We start from the raw sequence: 21,336 nt of genomic DNA on the forward strand, positions 1-21,336 counted from the left end.
AATGTAATTAAGAAATACTGAATAAAACCAGAAAACTAAATACAACATAGATAATGCTGATTTTATGTTTTTAAGTCAATTTGTACCCACAGGGATCCCTTTCATTCTGAGTTTGACACCACCCTTATATATTATGCTGCTCCTAATAAGAGTTTATAGATTTTAACAAGCAGTTTCTTACTTGGAACACAAACAAGAAAGAGATTCCCTAAGCTTCCTGAAAAAGCAAAAATAAATTTGCTATGAACTGCTACATAAAGTGAAGGTACCATAGAAGAGATAAGAATTCAGGTTCATTTAGGAAAAGTATGGCCAATAATACAGAAACTTCAAGCCTGTTTATGAACTTTAGACTGAAAATATTAAATGAGTACTGAGTCTTAAGCTTCATATGTTTTATGTGCAAATACTAAACAAACAAACAAAAAAACGCCCCAGGGGGCAGCTAGTTGGTGCAGTGGATAGAGCATCAGCCCCGAGTTCAAATCTGCCCTCAGACCAAACACTTGACACTTCCTGGCTGTGTGACCCTGGGCAAGTCACTTAGCTCCAACTGCCTAAAAATAACAAACAAACAAACAAAAGTCAACCCCCCCACCATTTTTAATGGACAAATCACATTTCTTTCTTTCTTTTTTTTTTTTTACAAAAACTAAGTACAACAAGAATACTTACTGTAGAAGGAACTGGATCTTGAAAAGCTAAGCTCATTTCATGGCAGTAAAGGAACAAAAGTAGTCGTTCACACTTCTGAACAAAAAAATAAACATATTGAAACAGGGCTTCGCAAATGCATACTTAACAGTCATTCAGTCAACAAGCATGCTATATGCTGGGCACTGAGCCATGTGCTGGGGATAAAAAGGAAAGCATAGTACCTGGTAAAAGTGCTAACAGCCTAACCAGAGATATAATATGAAAACTACCATACACAAACAAGATATATGTAGGATAAATTGGAGATAATCAGCAGAGGAAAGGAACTAATGCTAAGAAAGGTCGGGAAAGGTTTCTTGTGGTCATAAAAGAGAGAAATGAGAAATGCCAAGTAAGCCACTTACTTTTTTTGAAAACAGAAATCATTACCAGGTAAATATAAATGAAATACAAATGATTAATAATCACACTGGGAGGAACTACTATGTGTTATGACCATCTCCAAGAAATGGAAAAGTTTCTGCTACAGATGTCAATACTATAATGTTATCATGTAGTGGTGATCAAACCAAACAAAACACAAAACTTTAACCATCTGCTATAGGCACATAAATATCAGGTGAATAACTCCTGACATGCTTTGCAGGTAATTAAATTTTGAGAATATGAAGCTAAATAGATCAGTGAAACTGGTATTTTAGACATGATTCTGACCAATTAAGAAAGAAATGTTATACACCTTCAAATTGAAATAGGTAGGGAACTCTAGGCATAACGATACACATTTTGGACTTTAGGAGGGCAAACAGCAAAATATTAAGATTAGAATAAGTAGGATTTATACAGCAGAAACTAAGCTAGCTTAGGAAGGATGTGAGTTTCTTAGGAACAAAATTCTGGTAACAGAGCAGCAAATGATTCCAATGAGAAAAGGAAAGTATATCTAAGGAGATCAGTATAGCTACATTAAAAAACTCAAGACTGAAGAACATAAGTCACGGAATTAGAGCTGATAAGAAAGAGAGGGCAGGGGAAGATGGGGACGGGGGACAAAGAGTGGTACGGTCCTCTTGGAATAGTGTCAGGAAGGCTAAAATCCAGGATGAGTTAAAAGTTATTAAATGAAATGTAATAGGGATATATGTAATTACTGGCACTTTCGATTAAAAAACAAACCAAACTAAAGAGAGTGGTGAAAAAGTATGTCTCAAAAGGAATTATGTGGAGAGAAGGACTTGGGGTGTGGGGGGGAGGGGGAAGATTAGAAACAAGAGAAGAGGGTAAATAGAGGTGGCTTAATAGTGGACCACGACCTTAATATAAGGGTGATGCAGTATTCAAGAAAGCTAATGCAATCTTAGACTACATTAATAGAAGAAGTGTGTACAAAATAATGAAAAAGATATTTCTCTCATACTTTGCCTTAATCAGAAGTGGTCTGGAGTATGAAGCTCAATTCTGGGTGCTAGATTTTGGAAAGCACATTGATAAATAGGATTTTGGGGAAGGCTGTTGAAATAATGTTGAATAAAGGAACTGGGGGGTGCTTTTGTACTGAAAAAGACTTAAGAAAGACATGAGTATTAACATTATTCAATTATTTTCCCTGGTTCCTGAGAAGAGAACCTGGTTGAATAGGTGAAAGTTAAGAAAAGGCAGGTTTTGGCTCAAGAGAAGGTAATATATTCTAACCATTAGAGTTACTAAAAAAAACTGGAATGGATTGGAGACTAACATGGAGGCAGTCTGTTACTAGGGGTCTAGAAGCACAGACTGGATGTCGATTTGTCAGGGATATTCTAGATGAGAGTCTCAGAGGAGAGTTAAGATATCCTCTGATTTCACTTTCAACTGTAATTCTATATGTTTCTATATTGAGGACTAGAGAAAAAAGACGAACCCATTTTTCTGTCTTTCACATATGAAAAAATAATGTTGACGAAGGCAGTTTGTGGAATATAGTATTCTGAAAATTGAAATGTGATGAAAGAAATATTATTGAAAGTTACATGTTACAGACCTACTTAATTATTGTTTCCTGGGAATATATTTGGACTTGGTAAGGGACATAAAAGCTGGAAAGGCAAAGGGATAACTAAATCACCCAGGAGAGAAGAAACTAAACAATAATTACCATAGCCTTTTAGGACCAGGTTTTGTCAAATTTGTCTATGATAGACAAGAAAATGATGTGAGTGTACAATAAGTACTTGAAGACCAAAATCTTTTCTTGATTATTGCAGCAGCCCACTGGTGCAAACTGGAAGAGGCTGTAGGTTGTACTATCTATAGAATCCAAAGATGCCTTAGCATTCCTGATCTTTTTTTGAGTGCTCTGGGCCCATGTGCACCAGTATTTCCACATTTGCTCCTCACACACTGGTATAATATAGGGTGATATTCTCTTACTAGGAAAAAACTTCAAAGGTTCATAACTTTTACAACCAAAAGGGACCTTAGAGGCTATCAATACTGATGATATTATATAATTTATTTATAATTTATCACTGTTATTTTAATTGTAAACTTATTTCTTCAAATAACCAAAATTAAAATACAAATTAATTTTTAGAAAACTTTCAAAAGACAAAAGTAAACTTAGACAAAAAACTTAGACAAAAGTAAACTTTTATTATGGGGTCCTGAGTGATATTCTTGTTGGGAAACATCTCCACTTTTATTATAAAAAGCAAACTCATTACCAAAAAGTATTTTAATTGGGGGGGGGAAACCACTTTACAATCGACTTTTTCAGAAAACATTTCTTCACTAATATGAGGGAAGCCTTAATTGAGAGGTACATTCAAAGCCTGGAAATCACATTAAACTGAAACTTACCCTTTGATCAATTGGTGTTAATCCTACATGCCCTTCAGATTTTCGTTTTTCTGAGTTATAACTGGGATCATCGCAATCATATTCAACTTCTGGTTTGGATAAATCCCGACAAAACGTACAAATCCACTCTCCACTAGAATAAAAAGAAAAATGACAGTTCTTGAATTTTTATACAATCCTGGATTTTAAAAAAAATTATATTTACCCTTGTGTATAATTTTTAAGGAGCATTGTTCCCTCCTTATTATGAAAGATTTAGAAGAAAATTAATTCACTAGGAGTTCCACTTTTCCCTCAATCCAAGTATAGGGCAGATTTATATTAAGTCTAATGTATATTTTACCATACATATAGTACTGGAAGAAATAACCTCTTTCAGCTCAACATTCTATGACCTGTAAGAAAGGTCATGGCCCTCCTTGGGCTTCACAATCTAGTTCAGATAATAATCACATGATAAAGTTAGTTTAAAAGTTATATATTAATAACACACACACCACCCACCCACCAAGTGCTATATTTACTTAAGGAAGAGTTATTTTGTATCTAAATCCTACCTAGATTTAGTAATGGTGGTTTAAACTCAAGTGCTACTCCATCAAATCCACAAGGAACACAATGTGATAAAGACACGAGGGCATTATAGGCAGAGGAAAACCATGAACTTAAAAGTCAGAAATATGCATGGCAACTTTGAGGTATAGTAAGGGAGTAAAAGAGGTCAAAGCAAAAGATTCACGGTCATTTAAATCAGGAAATTAACTTATCTGTCTATGTACAAAACACTGCTAGGTGCTGGAGATACAAAGATAAACGTGAAAAACCTCTGTGTGAAGTTTATGCTGTGCTGGAGAAACACATGTTTACAAATAAGCTAATCTGAGCACTAACATATAGAGTAGGGGGGAGGGGAAAGGGATAGCAAAAGAGGAAACCAGAAAAAGCTTTGAGTAAGAGGTATGGTGAGGTATACCATAAAGCGAGGAACTGCTTCAAAGAGGTGGAGGTGAAGGAGTGTGGAGTACCTACAAGGCTAGACAGGCAGACAGGACACCAGACTGAAAAGGGCTTTAAATGCCAGGCCAAGGAAGTAGTATTTTATCTCAAAGAAAGCAGAAATCAGTCAAGACTTTTTTTTTTTGCGCTTTTTTTAGGCAACTGAGGTTAAGTGACTTGCCCAGGGTTACACAGCTAGTAAGTGTCAAGTGTTTTGGCCTGAGGCTGCATTTGAACTCAGGTCCTCCTGACTTCAGGGCCAGTGCTCTATACACTGCGCCACCTAGCTGCCCCCTATAAAGGGTTTTAAGCAGAATAGTGACATGGTTAGAGATGTGCTTTAGCATGTCAGGCTAAATTTATAGGAGATAGATTCAAAGAGAATAATTAGAAGCTAATTGCAAAAATCCATGTGAGATCGTCAGCAGGGGCAAAGGGATAAATGTGAGGGATGTTGCAGAGATATCACTGAATAATTTCTGAAAAAAGGACAGAGTGGTTAAATTTAAGAGAACTTACAAAATTAAAGACTTAATTGGCAATGGAGAGTCAGTGGAAGGCTTTGAACAGAATTAACATTATAATTTGGTGACAATACAGAAGACAGATTAAAGGGATGAGACAAAGCAATCAATTAGAAGGCTTTTGCAATACCTTAGATGGGAGGTGATCAAGGCATGAACTAAGGTAGACTTAAATGTTTTTTTACCCCAGATATCAATATAACTGGCCATTTACTTATTCAAATGGCTACCACAAAAATTTAGATCCACATAGCCTCCTGTGTATTATAACAGCATCTCTGTTCCAAATTGCTCCCACTGCCAATTCATCTCATACACAGCTAAGAGTGATTTTTTAAAAAAAAAATTGAATGCAGATCTACCTATGTCAATCCCCTAATCAACTAACAATAATGTCTCCCTTATCCCTACTGCCTTTATAATGAAATGTTAAGTTCCTCTGCCTAGTCTTTAAAACCGCTGACAACCTAGTTCAAAATGAATTTCTAGGGCCCCCTTCCTATACTCTATGGCCAGGGTATGTTATTCGTCCTCACGCATAATACAACATCTCCTGTCTTTACACCTTTGCATGAAATAACTTCCTTTCTCGCTGCCACCCTTTGTTTCTTTAAAAATTCTTTTCAAAGCCATTTTCCAACTGATAAATGGTCAAAGGATATGAACAGGCAGTTCTCAGATGAAGAAATGAAAGCCATCTATAGTCATATGAAAAAATGCTCCAAATCATTATTGATTAGAGAAATGCAAATGCAAAACACCTGTCAGATTGGCCAAGATGACAAAACAGGAAAATGATAAATGTTGGAGAAGATGTGGGAAAATTGGAACACTAATACATTGTTGGTGGAGTTGTGAAATGATTCAACCATTTTGGAGAACAATTTTAAACTATGCCCAAAGGGCTATAAAATGTGCATACTCTTTGACCCAGCAATAGCACTTCTAGGGCTATATCCCAAAGAGATCAAACAAATGGGAAAAGGACCCACATGTACAAAAACATTCATAGCAGCTCTTTTTGTGGTGGCAAAGAACTGGAAATTGAGAGGATGCCCATCAATTGGGGAATGGCTGAGCAAGCTGTGGTATATGAATGTAATGGAATAGTATTGTGCTATAAGAAATGATGAACAGGCTGACTTCAGAAAAACCTGGAAAGACTTGTATGGTCTGATGCTGAGTGAAGTGAGCAGAACCAAGAGAATGTTATACACAATAACAGCCATGTTGTGTGGTGACTAATATTGATAAACCTAACCCTTCCCAGCAATACAAGGATCTAAGACATCTCCAGAGGCCTTGTCATGGAAAATGCTATCCACATCTAAAGAAAGAACTATCAAAGTTGAATTGCTATTTTTTTCCCCTCTTCTGTTGAGTTTTGTTTCCTCTTTCTGACAGTTCCTCCTATTGGTTTTAATTTTTACTTACAACACCACTAATGTGAAAATATGTTTAATAGGAATATAAATGTATAGCCTATATCAGATTGCATGCTGTCTTGGGGAGGGTGGTGGGGAGGAAGGGGGAGAAAAATTTTAAACTCAAAAGCATATGGAAGTGATTATTGATAAATCAAAATAAATTAATAAATTTTAAAAAAACTGTTCAAACACCATTTTCCACATACATGAAGCTTTCTCAGATTCCTCCCCCAGTAACTTTATGCTTCTATTTATTTTGTAAATACTTATGTAAATGCTATTTTCTCTAACAGAATGTAAGCCCCTTTAGAGGAGGGACTCTTTCATATTTGTCTTTGTGTACCACAGTACCTGGTTCATAGTAAGCCCAAAGTAAATGCTTATTGAGTAACTGACAGGTATTTCAGAAGAAATGCAAAGACTCAGTGACTAACTAGATAAGGGAATGAAGTTAGACTAGCTAATTTTTGAGGCATCTTCCAGGTATGAGGATATAATAACATAGTTGCTTTTAATTTTTCTACAAAAGACAAGATGAATTGCAAAATGGCTTATGGCTGGACAAAGATAGTAAAGTAAGAAGGGGGAGGTCGATACATCATACTTTATCTAAAACGGAACTTAACATTTAGGTAGAATTGTTCAGTTGGAATCTAGAAATGAAAATTTGATGGTTATCAATATAACTGATGTTACAGAACAGGTCCACTTCATTCAAGTGTATAAAGAGAAAAAAAGGACTGAGCTTTAGGTTGTAGGATCACAGATTAAAGAACGAAGAGGAAATGTAATCAGTTCAATCCCTTCATTTGTTAGGTGGAAGCAATGTCAGCAAAATGTAGTAGCAATGATGAATTTAGGAAAAGTTTCTCCTTCAAAGGAGGTGGTGGTATAGGGCTGATTAATGTCAAATGTTAAAGAAAATGGATAAAAAGCTCTTGAAGGTCACTGAAGACATTGAAAAAGTACAATTTTTATAGAATTTTAAGGTTAAGGAAGGTTAAGGAAGGAATGAAATAGAGGCAACATGCAAAATTCTTCTAAGTACATAATTTTAATTGAATGCCAAGGTAAGTCTGAAGTTCAAAAGACTCCAAACTAAAGGTATGAAATGAGATTGCCTGTACTGACTTTCACAAACGGCTTTTGAAATCAGTCACTTTTTAGAAGACACAAATAACAGTTTTCAAATGTGATGGATCAATCAACACTTTCTTACATTCTTTGAACACTTTAAAAAACAGACCTGTAAAAACAAATACTGTTTTTCCATTTTGTAAACAATCTTTAGCTTTCCTAAGTTCTTCCATAAAGTCTAACTTGTTACAAAGTCCTATCATTAAGAATTCTATCCATATCTTAAGTTCTATCCATAAGTGTGAAAAAATTCAGTTACAACAAAACATTTTAGAAAGATACAATTAAAGATACACAGGTACATAAAGGGATCATATCTAGCCTAAGAGTAAAATGCACGTTTGATGAGAACATTAGATAATGCCTTATTTAAACTTTATGCCACGCTCAGCTAACACAGCACTCTATAAATACTAGAATATTCATTGAGTTTCTTGAGGGAAAAATTAAAATAGAAAAATTAGTAAACATAAAAGTATGATAGCAGATCCCCTGTTAAACCCATTTTATAGAACCCAAGTGACTCTACTAAATTCTATCTCTTAACACTAACGAACAATTGGCTTGTTAGTAACAGCTGACACACGACTGACAAATATTTAAACAGAGGTGCTCCCAACATGCAATTTCTGTGGCACATTATTAAATACACAATTATTTTAGCATCAGAGACAGTAAAGGACAGTAGGAATGAGATGCAGAGATTCAATTTACCTTGGGAAATTCATCAATGTAGGCACATGACAAGTAAGATGGAACACTTTAGGGCATTTCTCACAGCAAAGGAGTTCCCCTCCATTCTGACACACTGCACACCAATCTTCATTGGGGTCATCTTCTTTTCTACTTTCTCCACCATGAAGGGGTGACTTCTGTGAGGTACCTCCCCAGCCAGACTTTCCGTTTGAAGGACTTGTGTGAAGTCCTGGTCTATCCCCTGTGCTATCAGGAGCGTCTGTTCTTAAAACAGCCTCCTCAGATGCGGTGTTATGGTTACTGTCCAAGAGCAATGAGGTAAGTATGCTTCTTGGAAAGTTGGTCTGCATGGGAAAAGGAAAAAAAAAAAAGAAAGAAAGAAAGAAAGAAAGAAAGAAAGAAAGAAAGAAAGAAAGAAAGAAAGAAAGAAAGAAAGAAAGAAAGAAAGAAAGAAAGAAAGAAAGAAAGAGAGAGAGAGAAAGAAAGAAAGAAAGAAAGAAAGAAAGAGAGAGAGAGAGAAAGAAAGAAAGAAAAAGAAAGAAAGAAAGAAAGAAAGAAAAGGAATGTTTAAAAAAAACAATCTCCCCCTCCCCCCACCCCAGACTGCTATCCTGTTTTGCTGGATTTTCTCCCCTGCCTTGAAAACAAAATAAACATCGAATATTTGTGCACATTAGACATTCTGAATAAATATGTTTCAAATAATGTCATTTTGTAATCAAGTTGGCAAAATTATATATAAAAATGTATTACAAGGTCACAAAATGGTATCCATGATACTTATTGACATTGTTACAACATTTTTTTTTAAAGTCACTGTTATTTCCAATGGTGGTGGTAGATTTCCTTTCTGCCTAATGGCTATAAAAATCTCACCCTTCAAACTAAGACCAGTATCTATGATTTATATGATTACATTTTGAGATCTAGGTTCTTCATCTGTTTCTTGCTTTACTACAACAATAGGAAAATCATAATTCTCATGCGGGCCACTATTTTCCTGTTTGATTCTTATTGGTTCCAACATAACCACTGGGACTTTGTGTGTAGAATCAGCTCCTGTTGGCTTGCTGGAAGAGCCAGAGCTATAAAAAAGAAAAGGAAGAGAGAAAAAAGTCTATATGCTGTAAAGTTATTTGCAATGTTACAAGTAGGATATCCTTAGTATGGGACAACACAGAGTGGCTTTCTAGACTTATCATTCCTACTGAATACTCAGTAACAGAAACCAAGTCTCTCTAATGGGGAAGTATTATCAATACAAGCACAGTCTAAAATAACTGCTTTCATTTCTAATGGAAAGATGTCAAGACAGACAGACACCTATTTACACATGTGAACACAGAGTACAGTGAGAATATTTTGGAAGAAGTAAGATGATAAACAGAAACTTTGCCCATTTTTGATTTTGGCCTTGGGTTATTCTGAATCTTGCATTTATATTTAATGGTTCCTGTTCCCAGGATTCTATTTAATAAGTTTAGCAGGTTTTTGAAGGCTAACATAGAAATCTAACTCCCATTTTTATAACATGTGGTCAATGGGGAAAAAATGTATTTTAAATTCTAAACAATGTAGGAGTGAATTTTAGGAACAAAACTCAAACGTTTTTGCTTGACCTAGTAGGTTGCTTCTAATAGTATCCTATAGCCTTCCTTAAAAACAAACCAACCAAAATCAAAACATAAACAAAAAAATCCCCCAAAACCCAAAAAACCAGAAACTGACCAAGATGAAATTAAGATACAAATTCATCATCTATATAATTAAGAAATTTTAAAACTTGACATTAAATACAAGTCAGTAAAAGCCTTGTTGAAAAAGCATTGAGCTGGCTCACTTTAACTCTTTGTGGACAGGGCTAGGTGATAACTCTGCCTGCTTCCCAATCTAACAACTATTATATTGATAAAATATTATTATAAGTATAAAGGAGACTGATTATAGGTGTTACTTTCTTGTGCAAGTTGAAGGAATATGCATGTGCTTCTCAGCTGTCAAGAGAAGAAATTCCATTCAGTGATGATAGCATGTAAATTAAAACTATTAAGTTGGTGTGCTCCAAACTGAGAAAAGGATCCACAGAGTTCATTAAATGTGGAAAAGTTCTCTTTTTTTGAGTAGTATTTGTGACTAGGGCAAACAGGTACTACCATTTATTCACCAAGCTTCTCCACTGCAAACATTGTCCCCCATCCCCTTTATTTTTGATCAACACAAAAGCTCTATACGCTAATTTACTGTCTCTATTATAATATACTACCTTTAGGGGCAGCTAAGGGGCACAGTGGATAGAGCTCTGACCTTGGAAGTCAGGAGGACTTGAGTTAAAATTCAGCTTCAGACACCTGACACTTACTGTGTGACCCTGGGCAAGTCACTTCATCCCAAATGCCTCACCAAAAACACAAACAAACAACAACAAAAAATCCTACATTTGCTTCTATTCAATTCACATTATTCTGACCTCATTTCCACACTTTCATTGCAAAAGCCCTTTTATAATTAGTAATTACGTAATTTCATACTTTTAGTAACTACTTAATTCTTTAACTCATTATATTTGAAATAAATGAAGCAAAATGCTTACAACATACTAGAATTAGCAAAATTAATCTTGTTACAGGATATTTCTACACTAAAATAGTCAGCTTACCTTCCTCTGCTTCCAACACTGGAGGCACTAGGTGAGCGGATTGGTGGGTGTACACTAGTCATAGTTACAGGTCCTAAAAATCAACCAAAGATTATTTGTGTACTCGAGTTAAAAATAAAAATTAAAAAGATGTGCAAACAAAAGACTCTGAGTGTTATCTGTGTACTAAGCAGCATAAAAAAACAAAAACAAGGCGAACCTATACATAACAGCAGCAAAAAATACAAGACAGTGTATAACTTAAACTGTGTGATACAGAGAAATTCTATAGTTATTAAAAGAATAGAAGGGGACTCAAAATACACATATAATTCAGAATGGTGTAAGGCAAGAGGGAATTACAGTTGTAGGAACAATCATAAGCAAAGATAAATGAGCATATGATTAAGAGAACAACATAACTAAGACCCATATTTAGAATATGCTTTAGTTGGCACCCTAAGTTTTTTGGTTTGATGAGGAAGGCAAAAGGAAACTACTAAAGATTCTACGGCAGGAATGAAACAATGAAAAACTATTTAATAAAGACTGTTTTAATGGTGCTGTGGTCAGGGAGGCTGCTTTAACATACAGCCAGAACTAGAATGGTGGGTGACAGCAGAGAAACAGGAAGGAAATAAAAGAATTTGATGGATGTGATGAAAAATGGAAGGAAAATTAGGAACAAGTTATGCATCGTCATATTATTACTATGAGTATTTAAATATCATTCTAATGGTTGATAAATTGTTCAAAAAAAAAAAACCTCTTACCACAACAATACTCAAAGGGCTATAAAACTGTGCATATCCTTTGATCCAGCAATACGCAAAGAGATCATAAAAATGGGAAAAGAACTCATGTACAAAAATAATTCATAGCAGCTCTTTCTGTGGTGGCAAAGAATGGGAAATTTAGGGGATGACCATCAATTGGGGAATGGCTGAACAAGTTGTGGTATATGAATGTAATGGAATACTATTGTGTAATAAGAAATGATGAGCAGGCTCAGTTCAGACAAAAACATGGAAAGACATGGAAAGACTTGAATGAACTGATCCTGAGTGAAGTGAGGAGAACCATGAGAACACTGTACACAGTAACAGCAACGTTGTGCGATGACCGACCTTGATAGACCCTTAGCTCTTCTTAGCAGCGCAATGATCTAATATGTCAATTTCCAAAAGACTCATGATGGAAAATGCTATCCTCCATCCAGAGAAGGAACTACCAAGTCTGAATGTAGACCAAAGCATATTATGTTCTCTTTTTTTTTGCTTTTTTTCCCCTTTGTCATGGTTTTCCCTTTTCGTTCCAATTCTTTTTTTACAACATGACTGATGTGGAAGCATGTGCAGTATGATTGACTGTACATGTATATCCTATATCAGATTACATGCCATCTTGGGAAGGGGGAGGAATTTTGAACTCAAAAATCACATACAAGTGAATGCTGAAAGCTAAAAATAAATTAAAAAATTTAAAGAGAAAACTTTCCCACTACTTTCTTTAAATATAGAATTTGCTTTTCACAGGGTGCTTAGGTCAAAAATAAACAAAAAAATCTTGTTCTTTGTTGTTATTGTTTTCTGGGTAATTAAAGTAGGAAATGGGTACAAAGTATTTCATTAAAATGCAAAAATGTAGCTGAAGACAAAGAATTCATTAAAACAGGATTTTTCGACCAGTGTAGAACCAATGAAATTGTATAGACTTTATGATACTAGCAAAATTTATGTAAATATAAGAAAACCGCTGGACTCCCACCTTATCTTTGAAAGTATATTTTCACAGTAGAGACAAGGGACAAGAATGCAACATAGGGCTATGGCATAAATGTGCAGAATAGCAAGCAGAATCTTGGAAATCAAAAAGCATGACTAAAACACTCACAGCCAGGGATGCAGACAGGGGTGGGCAGGGAGGATCTAACACAGTGGATTAATGAGGATAAAATAATTAAAATGACAAAAAGGCATTTTAACCTTCTAAAATTGAATTAATATATAAATATCGAATAGTAAGAACCTGAACTTTGCTGCCCAGCTTATCTACTTTTGTTCCTGATTTCTAACATCACAATATACGGCATCAGTGAGATCCCCTAAACACTGAATAAAGACAGGAAAAGCTCTATTTATAGGAAGGATTAAAAGCTACATCCATAAACCAAAACAAGTGCTATACCTGGGAGACCTGGAGATGGTACAGATGAATTTGGTGATTGGACTGTTCTGTTTGAAGGAGGTCTTGGTTGGCTGTGCTCTACACTAGCATCTTTTCTCACAAGATTATCCAGCACAAGAGTAGTTGAACAGTCAATCTTGCAAAACAAACAAAAAAGAGCAGTTTTATTTAAGGAATTCCGCATTTGCAAGTTAGGAACCACTTCAAACTTATCCAAAATGTGTACATGCCTACATCAAACCTATATATAAAATCAAATGAGCAAAGTGCATTATCATATGGAAGTTCTGGCATTACACTATTTCCATAAGAAATGAAAGATGTAATTCATCTTAATAGTCTACCTTGAATACACACTTGAACACTGCGTAAAAACATAGCTACATACACATAGATACTTACACATAGGTGTGTGTGTATACATATATATGCACATATGTAGGTACATATTTAGAAGAGGTCCAGTGCAGTAAACTAAATTACTTCAGTCAACTCTAGTCCCGAAGATCAAGATAACATCCATTAAAAAACCCCTATTCTGACCATTTTGGTTGCCACTTCACAATTAATTATTTTACTTATTCCTCCATGAAACAAAAACAAATTATTTCTCAATATCAAAAATATTCTTTTGGAGAGTTCTGCCTCACTAGAAAATAATTTAAATATCTTGATTTCAGTATGGATTCACCCACGACCTACAGAGATGACCATACTTTCTACATGTCAGCATATGCTAATCTAGAGTTACAGTGACTAAAAATGAATCCCACCAAAGCTGAACTAGTATACGGCCTTTCTAAACTTAGTCATATCAGTTCTCCCTTGGGCAAAGGAAAGCCTATAATGTGCCACTGAAGATGTATTTTAATAAAAGCTTCTAGTTTAGGAACAAGTGCTAGAGCTTGCAGCGCTACTGGAATTATCCTGAAGGTCAGGTCCACTTTAGGAAGAACCACAGGTTTAAACAGTTTCCCACCCAATAAATTTACTATGGACAGGAAATCAGTGGGACTAGATGTAGCAAATTCATAAGTCCATGATTCATAAAATACCAACTTGAGTATAATTATGCTTAGAAGCAAAGTTATCCTTGAGAATCTTGCTTTAACACTAGATATAAAGAAACAAGATTTGTTACTTGACTGCTAAGTAATCAGTAACTATTATTGGTTTTATTAAGACTAAAAGCTTACAGTCGGATCATTTGCATGAAAAAGTATTTTCATACAATTTGCTCATCCTGTAATGAATGTTCCTCCTAAGAATATTACAAAAAAATCATGAAAATGCCTAATATTTGATAAATCACATCCTGTCTGATTCTCTCCTTCTTGTTGAAACTACCTTCATTGAATAGTGAGGGAAGTGGTTAAAAAAAAAAATTCAAACTCTTACTATGGTCTGGGACTGCAAAAGGAGCAATGAAGTCTATTCTGGGTATGCTGGGGCACAGCAATGGCTCATTAAACATCTAACACAACACCTTCTATGTGGCTGAACAAATATGAGCACCTAGGAATAGATACAGACCCTTTGAGATAGGGTCATTCTGTGGAGCTGAACTTTTTACTTCTACATGATGGAAAGAAAAAAATTCTGCTTCTATCTATGTTTACAAAAGACATGTTCCTGACAACTTATGTAGAGCCAAGTACATGAGCTAAAGGATAAGGGAATGAATAATGGACATTAATAAAATGGTTTTAAGATTTATGACTCTAGAAAGCTTAAATGTTTTATGCTTATCACAAATAAAAGAAAGTCCTTTTTTTGGGGGTAGTCAGGACAAAAATACTGTTTTTTGAAACTAGTAAGGTTTTAGTATAAAACATAATTCAAAATATAAATTGCTGTTATGAGTCTAATGCTTTTAACTATACTTTCTGTGCATTAAAAAAAACACCTATAACAGGGATAAAGAAATATTCCATTGTCCCATATGTCCTAAACATGTATTTCACACCAAAAATTAAGTCAGTAACTGAAGTATTTTGATATACTTACATCTGGAAGAGAAGGAAGATTATAGGAACTCCCAACTGGAGAACTCAGGTCAATCATAGGTGGTCCAAAAGACTTAGCATCATATCCAGCTGCGCTAGTAATGGTAGGACTAGAAGGAGTAGATGTGGTACTACTGGCAGTTGAAGGAACAGTTGATGCTGGTCCACTGCTAATCTGCCACTGGCGAGGAAGAAGGGAAAGAACTAACAATCTACCATCTTTATACTATGAAGTAATTCACTCAGATTGGGGCTTGAAAAATTAACTACAAAGTATACTATCTTGATATTTTACAGTTCAAACTAGAAATTAAAAAACAAAATTAGAACACAATGTGAAATAATATAAAATTTTGTGGGTAAATAAATTGAAAACAACAATCTCCTTGAAGTTAGTAGGAAAGAATCTTAAAGGGAACATATTTAAACATACTAGAACATATGTAAAATAGAGGACTATAGCAACATAGCAAGCTATATATACAATAACTGAAGAATAGCAGAACAAAGATTATTATATTAAAAGTGGCAGGGAGAGGAAATAGTTCAAGGAAAGCCCCAAACCCGGGAAAACAATTATGCCAAGCTTGTTATGTCTCACCTAAATCTCCTTCAGCTTCCCTGATAAATGCTTACCTTATAGCTTTCCTTCATGATCCCCCAACCCCTTGATTAGGACATTAAATGGCTTTTTGATGCTGATTCCATCTTAAAGACTTAATGTACATATTTATCTACCTTATATCTCTCTTTGTGAATGGCTTCTCCTCTACGACATGTAGATGTACCCCCTTTTTTAAAAAAGTAATTTTTAGTTATTCATTTTGTTATATGACATACATTTCCCAATGAATCCCCTCCCCCACCTTTGCCTGCAGGGGAGTAATTTAACTATTAAAGCAAAGTGTAAATAAAAAGAGAAAAAACGAATAGTTCAGCAAAAATAGCCAATATATTGAAAAAAATCAGATATTATATATGCAAGGTTTCACTCCCCAAATATCAGAGTAAGGTACTTTATGAGTTCTCTTCTTTGAGGCCAAGTTTGGTTATTATAACTTCACAGCATTCAGTTTATAATGTTTTGCTGTGGATGTATTTACCTTGTACAAACCACTGTGTAGGCATATTGTGGTAACAGTATATAGATATAGTTTTGTTGGTTCTGCTCATTGTACTTTACATTGGTGGAAAATTCTTCCCATATCTCTAATTACCACATCCATTATTTCTTGCAGTACACTGATATTCTATTACATTTATGTATCACAATTTGCATAGGAATTCTTCAATTAATGGGTATCTACTTCCTCCCCCACTCATCCAATCTGCTTCTACAAAAAGTGCTGCTCTAAATATTTTGGTGTATATTGGGTCTTTTTTCCTGTTGCTAAGCTCCCTGGGCACACACCCAACACCTGTGATGAGTTTACACATGCCTATGTACATCAGACCATAATAAAAAATGGCACGTGACAGAAGTCCTGGGATCCTGTCCTACTACAACAACTTACTACCTTTGTGCCCTTGGATATGCCCCCCAAAGCCTGAATTTCCTCACCTAAAAAAATACGATTAACAATCCTCCTGGATATTTGAAGCATACATGAATATATCTAGAAATGCTTTTTGAACTGATATACAAATAAAACACTATGATAAAAAACTACCAAGGGGAAAAATTGTATTTTTCAGCTTAATAAGACTATTGTTCTGAGAGAAGAATACCTATAAGCTGTGCTATAATCACCTAGCTGCATAAATGAAACTTGTGAGGTTTAAAAACTTGGTATACAGTTTCCAGATCAACATCCATCGGAAAAAATGATTGTATAATATATTTATCGCATGACACACAGTATGTCTCCAATGATTCAATTTCTACAAAACATGAGGTATTGACAACATAGACTAATTTCTAGTGTATTCCAGCACTTATATGTATATTATTAATTCCAATCATTCCAGTCACATCTAAGAACCCAGAAACAAATACTACACCTCTAAAATAGTTATGAAAATACCTGCAACTACAGGCCCAAACTCAGGAAGCTATTACAACATTTACTGACTTTGTTACTGACTTTTCCCTGGCAATACTCAGTTCTGAAGTACATTACAAAAGAAGAAGCCTAGAGTCTGATGCAAAGTACTACAAAAACCACACAAATTGAGAGTTATACAGCTCACATACAAGGAAAAAATAAAAAAATGACCAATTAGGAAAGGCAAAAGCCCGGGACCATTCAGGATGATAGGATTTATAGGTGAAAGAGATCTTAGAGCAAAAAACATCTGCAGAAACCTAACCAATCTCTGGGGAGAACTATATTCAAGTATAACTGCTATTCAAAATGATGAGTCCTCAATAAAAATGTTGTATTATGTTCACTATAGAATTTATAGTCATATTTTTTTTTAAATGGAGGTAAAATCACTTATACAAAAGATCCAGTTGTACAGAATGACCCTCATGCTATCAGTAAATGGGAGATGGGAGAATTACTATGTTTTTTTTTAAAAGGTGTCTAGCTCTATGTAATGTGTATAGACAGACAGAGACACAGAGACACATACACATATACACACACACACACACACACACACACACACACACACACACACAGAGTTATGAACTGTTTCTATAATTTCTAATTCTCTTATTCTGGAAAGAGTAGCATGAACATTTTAACTTCTTTCCATCATACTTCCTCTATAATTCATAGAAGACACTGCTAAATACAATGAAAAAAATTGCCTGGTTCATTATTAACTTATGAAAGAAATAATTTACTCTTTAAGAGACTCCTTTCCCAAGTAACTTAGCATATTAGCAAAAGGAATAATGTTAAAAATGGAATTAAGTTGAAAATTGTAAAAAGTATTATTTCCCATTAATTTTTTTTAAAATTAATGAAAAATTGAATGAAAAATGAAAGCACTGAAATGGAATCAAAGGCTCAGACCAAACAAATAGATGAATAAATGAACAAATAGGTAAATGAAATGATCACAGACTCAGACCTGGAAGTAACCTCAGAGGTCATCCAGTTTAACTTCTTCTTTGAGAAGAGGAAACTGAGGCCCAGAGATGTTATGTGGCTTGCCTAAGATCACAAAGAGAGTGAGAAGAACCAGATTTTAAACCTAAATCCTATGATCTCAAATCCATTAAAGTGAGAATAGGTATGTATATAAAGTGTGGTCCCTGATATTTTGAGAGCATAGAAAATCAAGTGCTTGTAAGAAGTATTCGCTTCTAAAAATATAATTTTTTCCTTAGAGCCTACCAAGCTATAAATAAAGACCCCAGGTTTCTCACTAAATAGTAATAAAAAGACATTTTTGGCACTACTTTTCCCACTTATCTGAATAGATAACTGAATAGTTGCTACCTTCGATACATAGTACCATTCACTCACATCAATATGGTTCATGTGTAGGGATGGACATCAGGATATGAAGAAAGTGAGAGGACAGCCAACAAGTGGAAATAGCAGAACAAGTTATGGTATGAAAATGTGAAGGAATATTATAGTACTCCAAGGAATGATGAAAGGGACGGTTTCAGAAAAACCTAGGACAACTTATATGAACTGATACAAAGTAAAATGAGCAGAATCAGTGGAACTTTGTAGGTGGAAACAACAATACTGTAATAATGATCAACTGTGAAAGACTTGGTCACTCTGATTAATACAATGATCCTTCAAGACAACTCCAAAGGACACATGATTGAAAATGCTATCCACATCCACATAAAGAAATTAACGGACTGGCAGTGAAGAATGAAGCATATTTTTTCCTTCTTTGGGGGTGAAGGGGTGGGTGAAAGAAATGGTAGATGGAACATAACTAATGTGGAAAATGAATTTACACAGAACAGGTATTATATTTCTTTCCTTCTCAATGGGTGGGGGAGGAGTGGAAGGAGGGAGAAAATTTGAAAGTTTTAAAAAAATGTATGCTTGTTACTTGTATACGGCAAGTCAAAAGATCTTAAACTGGGACATAAATGAGACTTAGTTGCCATATTTCCCTATCTTTCAAATCACATTTGAGGATTTCTAGCAAGGTTTCTTAATACTCATTCTTCCATCCTAATACCCTTCCCTGACCCCCAGATATATTAGAAGCAGTAGTTCTATGAGCAATAATGATTTATTCTATGCTTGTCCTTATATCGTTGAAGAGGTGTAACTCAGAGGAAAAAAATTATAAATGTCTAACATTAGGAATCCTATGAATTAGAGAAATGACAAAGTAATATCACATGGTTATCATATAAATTCACAGCTGTCTCATCTTAGACTTTATTTAGGAGGGAGTAGATCATAGCTAAGAAGAAAAAAGAATGTTACCTGTTTTATGGCTTGTTGGGCCAAAAATGCCATCTGTAGTGGATTGGGTTTTATTGCTTGCCGTGGTATATTCTGGTTAGGAGGATATCTCAGTTGAGGCGGATGGGGAGACAGAACTGGTCCATTGGGTTTGGGGTTATGATTTTGAAAATTTATCAAGCGAGGAGGTGGCTGCTAAAACAACAAAAAACAAAACAAAACAAAAAAACCCAAGTTAATAATATTTTCTTTAAAAACTGCAAGCTGCAAAAAATTATTAACTTTTCACTGGAAATGAAAATTTCTAAGAATAAAACATCAGTAAGAAAGACTTTTATACTGAAGAAACTCCTTCATTTATTTATGCGAAGTTGGTACAAATGCCGATGGGTTTATATTTATTGGGTTCCTGGAATTTGTAAAAACAATTACAATTCTATAATCAAGTTTTGTGCCATTTTATAACTATTCATTTCTACAGTGCTGTAAGGTTTAAAGTTTTTCTTTCAACAACCCAGAGGGGTAAAGAACACACACGTAATTAGCCCTATTTGACAAGAGGGAAGCTGAAGTGTAAAGAAGTTCCATGACATCCCACCCACACTCCCTCAGTCTCTGATCAATGACTCAGCATTCCCACTGACTTGACTCAGGCCCCCAGGCTGCTGCTCCTGGCCACCTTTAGGCTCTACTCTTCAAGGCAATTCCCCACCTGCCATTCACCCTTCTCTGGAAACAAAAATGCCACCCACATACCACTCCTGGGAAGGATCACTGGCTAATACTCCACTCACTACTTCTGTGCTTTTCCTGATACAATGTCCTGCCTTGGTCACTGCTCCCATTTATGCTTTGTCCTCATTTTGAGAATATAAATTCGTGGAGGGCAAGCACCATCCTGCCTTTTCCATTAGTATCTGAGTGCTCAGCACACTGATTTACACATAGTAAGCGCTTAAAACACGTTTCCTTCTTTCCATAAAAATACTAAGGAACAGAAGTGGAATATAAATTCAGGTCTGCTGGATTTAAATGAAAACATTCTTTTCCACAACATTAAGCTATCTCTCTGCATAGTTTATAATCTTTCCATATATCTCACACATGAATGCATGTACTGCATCTTGTCTATATGTATTAGAATTTGTCTACACAGATGTTTACTGGTCAACAAGCATTTATGTACTTATTATACGTGCGTATACACACTCTCTCTCTCTGCTTCTACCCTCTTCTCAACACGCAACTGATTACTAAAGTTTTTGCCTAAAGGGCCTACCTTGTATGGTTAGGAATACTATACTGTACTGATAGCTTCACTTTCTACCTTCCCCTCCACCCCAAAATATCCAACCCCCCCCCCAAGCACAAGTGTACGTACATGCATGCTCAGGTGCAAGTATGAGTACATGACCCATCATATATATATAGATATTAGATCTATATAAAATGTATTTCTCCTTGTTCACACATTTGCATTTATGGATCTAAGTATAAATTTTGGACTACTCCTTGTAATAAACTACTGAAGCCTACTGAACAGGTTACATATGTTGCTTAACATAAGTATTAAATATTTTTTTTGCCCAATAAAATATATGCGTAAATGAGATATATTCTTCCACACTGGGCCATGTTGATATTACTGCACCCTATAATTTCACAGAGTTAGATTTTTTTGGGGTAGGAGAGAGGGAGAGAAGGGCAGAAGAAGGGAGGTGATTCTGTTAGTACACTACTCCTAACCATACCCTCTGGCCAAAGGCAGAGTAATAGACTGATAGTAAAGAAAAGGGTAAAAGCAATATAAAGGTAAGATCTCCAAGTACCCAACTGCCTTTATCCCCTATGGAAGGGATGAAAATTTAGTGATTTATTTACATAACTGCCTCT

General features: G+C 35.2%; 1 protein-coding gene across 4 annotated transcripts in view; it reads right to left on the minus strand.

The window, feature by feature from the left end:
- TRIM24 (tripartite motif containing 24) overlaps positions 1-21,336 on the minus strand; it is a 105,086-nt gene that overhangs the window by 6,371 nt on the left and 77,379 nt on the right. For 2 of the 4 annotated variants that reach the window (XM_078153505.1, XM_020997962.2), the window contains exons 10-17: positions 19,465-19,635; positions 15,105-15,284; positions 13,098-13,233; positions 10,932-11,004; positions 9,192-9,360; positions 8,294-8,619; positions 3,496-3,628; positions 676-750 (exon numbers count right to left, since the gene is read on the minus strand). In XM_078153505.1, the coding sequence (XP_078009631.1) occupies positions 676-750; positions 3,496-3,628; positions 8,294-8,619; positions 9,192-9,360; positions 10,932-11,004; positions 13,098-13,233; positions 15,105-15,284; positions 19,465-19,635 (1,263 nt within the window). Of the gene's footprint in view, positions 1-675; positions 751-3,495; positions 3,629-8,293; positions 8,620-9,191; positions 9,361-10,931; positions 11,005-13,097; positions 13,234-15,104; positions 15,285-19,464; positions 19,639-21,336 lie in introns of all 4 variants that reach the window. The other 2 variants (XM_020997965.2, XM_020997961.2) reach the window with 1 other exon arrangement.

The sequence above is a fragment of the Phascolarctos cinereus genome, unplaced genomic scaffold (genome assembly GCF_003287225.1).
Source record: "Phascolarctos cinereus isolate Bilbo 61053 unplaced genomic scaffold, phaCin_HiC Scaffold_1;HRSCAF=81, whole genome shotgun sequence".
Taxonomy (NCBI): Eukaryota; Metazoa; Chordata; class Mammalia; order Diprotodontia; family Phascolarctidae; genus Phascolarctos; species Phascolarctos cinereus.